The 5,521-nt window shown below is 41.0% G+C and overlaps 1 protein-coding gene across 3 annotated transcripts in view; it reads right to left on the bottom strand.

Annotated features, from left to right (window-relative positions):
- The window catches only part of IFNAR2 (interferon alpha and beta receptor subunit 2), a 34,998-nt gene that overhangs the window by 5,878 nt on the left and 23,599 nt on the right, over positions 1-5,521 (bottom strand). For all 3 annotated transcript variants that reach the window (XM_019626961.1, XM_019626962.1, XM_019626963.1), the window contains one exon: positions 4,596-4,726. In XM_019626961.1, the coding sequence (XP_019482506.1) occupies positions 4,596-4,726 (131 nt within the window). The remainder of the gene's footprint in view (positions 1-4,595; positions 4,727-5,521) is intronic.

Genomic DNA, 5,521 nt, shown 5'->3' on the forward strand with positions numbered 1-5,521 from the left:
TCAAGACTGCTCACATTCCTGAATGTTTGTTGAAACTTTGAATAAACTTCCAGGTGGCGATCTTAAAAAAAAAAAAAAAAAAAAGGCCCGCCACCAGTTCATGCGTATATATGAATTTGATTGTCTACAACCAAGAAAATATTTCTCCCTTATGGACTCGACACCTATCCCGGAACTGTCCCTACTTCACCTTTTCCGCCCTCCCAGCCACCCCGCCCTCCTTTATCTATAGCCAAGGTAAATTCTTTCAAAACAACTTACACCTTTCTTTCCCAGACTCATTGTATAAAAGGGCCCTGTCAGCCCCAGGGCAGTGGACATGTTGTCTTCTCCCCGGAGCCTTACTGCTGGTGGCGTAGAGTATGTCCCAGGACCAGATCCTTTTCTGGCTTTCATATGGCTTCATACACCCTTTCTTTCAGAAAAGCTTTTAGCCACAAAGGTTTTTAACTGTAACTAAGGCTCTCTTTAATTTCCAGAAAGACTTTTATTAATATTAATCTTCTAACCACAGCCTCAGGCAAAACAGGTACAAAGGAGAAAAAAAGAAAAGGTCAGCCCTCCCAAGAACCAAGGGTGGTGGACCTCACAGAGCAGGAAGGAGAAAAGAGCAGTGAGGGCAGAGTGGCTAGGGGCCACCGTGGATTCCAGGGGCTCTCACCCAGCCACACCTGGCACTAGCTGTAACCTCTTCTCTTCCTTGAGTCCTCATCTGGAAAATGGGATGAACCCCTCCCGTATGAAGGTGGTTGTGAAGATTAAAAAAAAACCCCAAAAAACAAAAACACAGCAAAAATGGCAGTCCCTTTTACTAAGCCACTGTCATCAAACCAAAACTTAAAAAATGTACCTAACTGCAGTTTTAGCCTCTCCCAGGAGTGGAATTTTAAATCAATTAGTCTGTCATTTCCTGGTCAACACCAAGTGAAGTGATCTGGCTGATAAGACACCCCCTGCCTTCCCCAAGGGAATCCCATCTCCTTTGGCTTATAAAAACTTTCCATCTTGCACAGCTCATCAGAGCGCCTTCTAGCTGCTAGATGGAAAGCTGCCCCACTCAAGAATTGCTTCATAAAGCCAATTAGATCTCCAAATGTACTCAGGTGAATTTTGTTCTTTAACATACTAATTTGAGTTTTCATTAGTGTAATACTGTGATTTACACTAAGAAATACATATTTGAGCTTTGACCCACTTCCTGGCAGAGAGCTCTGAAATTCCTGGCATTGAGAGAGCTCTGTAGATAAGAACAGAGGTGAAAGGAGTGTCTTTCATTTCATGGCAAGTCCCTTTCAACTGCACTAGAGTTTATATTAATATCTTTTGCAAAGCTCCTACTGTGTTTCCCCGAAAATAAGACCGGGTCTCATATTAATTTTTGCTCCAAAAGATGCATTTTATTTATTTATTCATGTACAAACATCTACATTTATTCAAATACAGTCATGTCTGGCTGACGATCTTAACTGGGGCTTATTTTGGGGAAGGGCTTATGTTACGAGCAACCTGAAAAATCATGCTAGGGCTTATTTTCCGGTTAGGTCTTATTTTCGAAGAAACACGGTAAGTATGAGGGCTGGTTGCCAGGGGAACCAGCCATGTTATTAGAGGGTTGGAATTTCCAGCCTCACCCCAACTTCCTGGGTGGGGAGAGGGACTGGAAGTTCAATTAATTGCCAGTGGCCAATGATTATTTAATCAGTCACGACTGTGATGAAGCCTCCATGAACATCCTACATGATTGGGTTTGGAGAGCTTCCAGGCTGGTGAACACGTGGTAAAGCAGGCAGGATGGTTCACCTGGACAAGGTTTGGAAGCTCGGAGCCCTTCTCCCATATCTTGCCTCATGGATCTCTTTTATCTGGCTGTTCCTGAGTTGTTATCGTTTCATAATAAACTAAGAATCTAGTAAGTAAATTGTTTTCCTGAGTTCTTTCTGCAAGCCATTCTACCAAATTAGCAAACCCAAACAGAGGGTTATGGTAACCTCCAATTTATAGCTGGTCAGTTAGAAGCCCAGGTGACAACTGGATGTGCGAGTGGTATTTAAAGTGGTGGTGGGGGGTCAGTCTTGTGAAACCGAACTCTTAATCTGTGGGATCTGACACTATCTCCAGGTGGACAGTGTCAGAATTGAGTTAAATTGTAGGACACTGAGCTATTACCAGAGAATTGCCTGGTCTGGGGAAAAAACCCACATTTGGAGTATAGAAGTAGTTCTATGAGTGGAAAAGAAAAACAGTTTCTCCATTCAATTGGTTTTATAATTTTGTTTATAAGATCATGGAATAATAATAAAAAACATCATCATCATCTGGCCTTTGTCCCTGGTTCTTGGCATAGACCTTCCAAACCCTTGGAATTTCCTGAGTAACAGAAGTGTTTTTTGGGGGGCCATATCTGAGTTATGCTAATGAGGTGACTGAACGGAGGGGCGCTAGAGAGCTCAAGGATGGGGGCTGGTCCCCTGAAAAACCAACCATGTGATTAGAGGGTTGGAACTTCTGGGCCCACCCCTGACCTCCAGGGAGGAGAGAGGAGCTAAAGATTGAGTTCGTCACCAGTGGCCAATGATTTAATCGATCATGGCTGTGTAATAAAACCCAGTAAAAGGCCGGCTGAGTGGCGCGTTGGTTAGGAGTTGGCTTGGGACACCAGCTCTGAGCAGCAGGGCCCCGGTTCGGATCCCACATGAGGGCCAGTGACACTGTGCCCTCTACAGCNGGGGTAGTGACGAGAAGGTGACAGGAGAGAGATCTGGGGAGGCTGGTCATGCTCTCTTTCTTGATCTGGGCATGAATTACATGGGTGTGTTGAATCTGAAAATTCAAAGAGCTTTACTCTATAATTTGTGTACTTAATTTCTTGGATGTTGAAAGCAGCTTTATGTTTATTTTCTAAGTGATTGTTGCTAGTGTACAAGAATGCAAGCATCTTTGTATTGATTATTTTGTATGTAACAACTTTGCTAAACTTATTAGTCCTAATAATTTTTCTCTAGAGTCATGTGAGTTTTTTACTTAGCCAGTCATATCATCTATAAACCACTGTCTCTGCACTCACTAGAGCTCAGACTTGAAGCTCCATGAGCGCAGCCTTTTTTGGTTTTGTTAGCTTCTATATCCCTAGTATCTAGAACATATGGACATAAACTAAATACTCAATAAATATTTGATAAATGCAAAAAGAAGAAAAGATAAGAATGGATGCATTTAAAATTTTTTAACATCTCTTCTTGATTAAACATACATACACAAACACACTAGATCTAGAGGGTTCTGTTTTATTGTCCCTAGAGTTTTACTTAAACACAGAGCAACAATTTTTAGTGGAGAAATACTAGACAGACACGAGATAACAACACCTCCTGTAATTATTTGGGGTTAACACGATAATAGGCATATATATAATTGGCATATAATTTTGATGCATCTTGAGGAGGGGGGGAACCCCAGGAAGACCTGGGGGGAGGTTTAGTCATGAGTTTAGGTAATTCAGGCACAAGATTTATCTAGGAAGGTATGGGTGGTGCTACAGGCCTTTATATCTCTAGGCTGCATGAGAAATATGAGTTGGAGCAGGATTTACCAAAGACCTCAAGGTCAAAGCAATGCATGGCAGATAGGAAGGGTTGGAATGAAGAAGATATGCTACACTGATGGATAAAAAACATCCATTCTTGCAAGACATGGATCACAGTGTGGATGGAGCCCAACACAGAGCCATCTACAGCTCATAAAGCACAGCCAAATGCCAACTAAGTTCAAAGACTAACTGTAATTAAAATATCCAAGAGTACATATACCACCCCAATAAACAATCCCTCCCCTAAACCACCCGAACCAGTAAAAACAGCAAGAAAAAGAAGAGAACTGTTGGACAAACGTACTTGAGCCAAAAGACACGAGGAGGTTTTAGAAACACGGAAGATCAATACCCAGACTTGGCTGAGTGGTTAAAGGATCTGAACAGAAAGCATGTGCCTTGGGAAGCACAGAGAAGACACGAAGACAAGCGCAGTGGCTGGTTTCGCTAATAATTACAGTAACACAAATGACAGCAACCATGGGGGACTGCTATACATACGATTATGAACAACACTGGTTAAAATGAAGAATCAATGTTAACAGAGCTTTGGAGAAACGTGCACACCTACACGCCATCACTGGCATTATAAAGGACTTCTTTTCTTTTTCATAAGTCCACTTTGTGTATTTGGTCCCCTGTATAAAAATCTGTATAAAAATGTTCAATGCATACTTCTTAATGGCCAAAAAAGAAAGAAAATAAAGGGAAAGAAATGAAAAAGAAATCAATCCAAATGCTCCACAGCTCAGAAATGATTAAGGGAAAAATGATACATTCATCATAATGGAACAGTATATGATCATTACATAGAATACATGGACAAAGTAGACAAAGAAAATATAAAATGCAAAATATATGTTTATAGGGACAGAAAAGAACCCAGACTGTTGGAGCCCCTTGGTATTTTTAGAAAATGGGATTTTCTTCTGTGAGAATATTTAAGTATATAATAATAAATTAAATAAAAATAAAAAATAAAGAGAGAAGTTAAAAAAAAATTACATACCAGCACTTTGGGGAGCTTATTTGTTAAGCATATACAACCAATCTGTCGCAGTAGTATTATGGTGCTTACGAAGACAGCTACTATCAAAAACGTAGTAACCAATCCTCCTATTTTGGCAGAATCTGATGACTCTGTGGATGAAAAATAAATGACTTTATTTCAAAATAAATCCAACAGACGACCACAAGTGGGAATAAATGCACATTACTCTGGTGGTGGAAGGAAATAGCAAGGGAACAAAAGTTGGAAAAACTATTGTTAAATCCAAAAAAAGGGAAAAGTAATCCAAATATACATTTTAAAAAAAATAATAGAAATGACAGATTTAGTTAACAATAAAATTTCTTCCAGGTTATAATTATGGTCTATGACTGCACTGTCTAACACAGTAGCCATTCGCCACATCTGACGAAATTTAAATGATCAAAACTTGAAAAACAACCCTCAGTTCTGGCCACATGTCAAATGCTCAATAGTCACATGTTAGTATGTACCGCAGGAAGAAGTGGAAAATGGGATGTGCCTGAACTAAGTGGGGTCATTCTGAGGCTGGACTTTGGCCGCCCTAGGACCCAAAGCTGGGCTCTGCTGACCTTGCTTTGTCCTATTACGAGTTCCCCCTTAACAGTCTTGTCAAAATTCCATTTGGAAAATTTTAACATTCTGACTCAAGACAGTTTTTTTCTGTAAATCCGATTGGACCGAGGAGCAATCAGTACTTATGCAATGACAAAAGAAAAATTCTGAGCTGTCCTAAATTAAATTCCAATGAGCCAGGGCCGGCCGAGTGGCGCGATGGTTAAGAGCTGGCTTGGGACGCCAGAGGGCCCCCGGTTTGGATCCCACATATGAGGGCCAGTGACACTGCCCTCTACAGCTAAGATGCTGAACAACAGCTCAACCTGGAGCTGGGCTGCTGTGAGTCG

The sequence above is a fragment of the Hipposideros armiger genome, unplaced genomic scaffold (assembly GCF_001890085.2).
Source record: "Hipposideros armiger isolate ML-2016 unplaced genomic scaffold, ASM189008v1 scaffold_695, whole genome shotgun sequence".
Taxonomy (NCBI): Eukaryota; Metazoa; Chordata; class Mammalia; order Chiroptera; family Hipposideridae; genus Hipposideros; species Hipposideros armiger.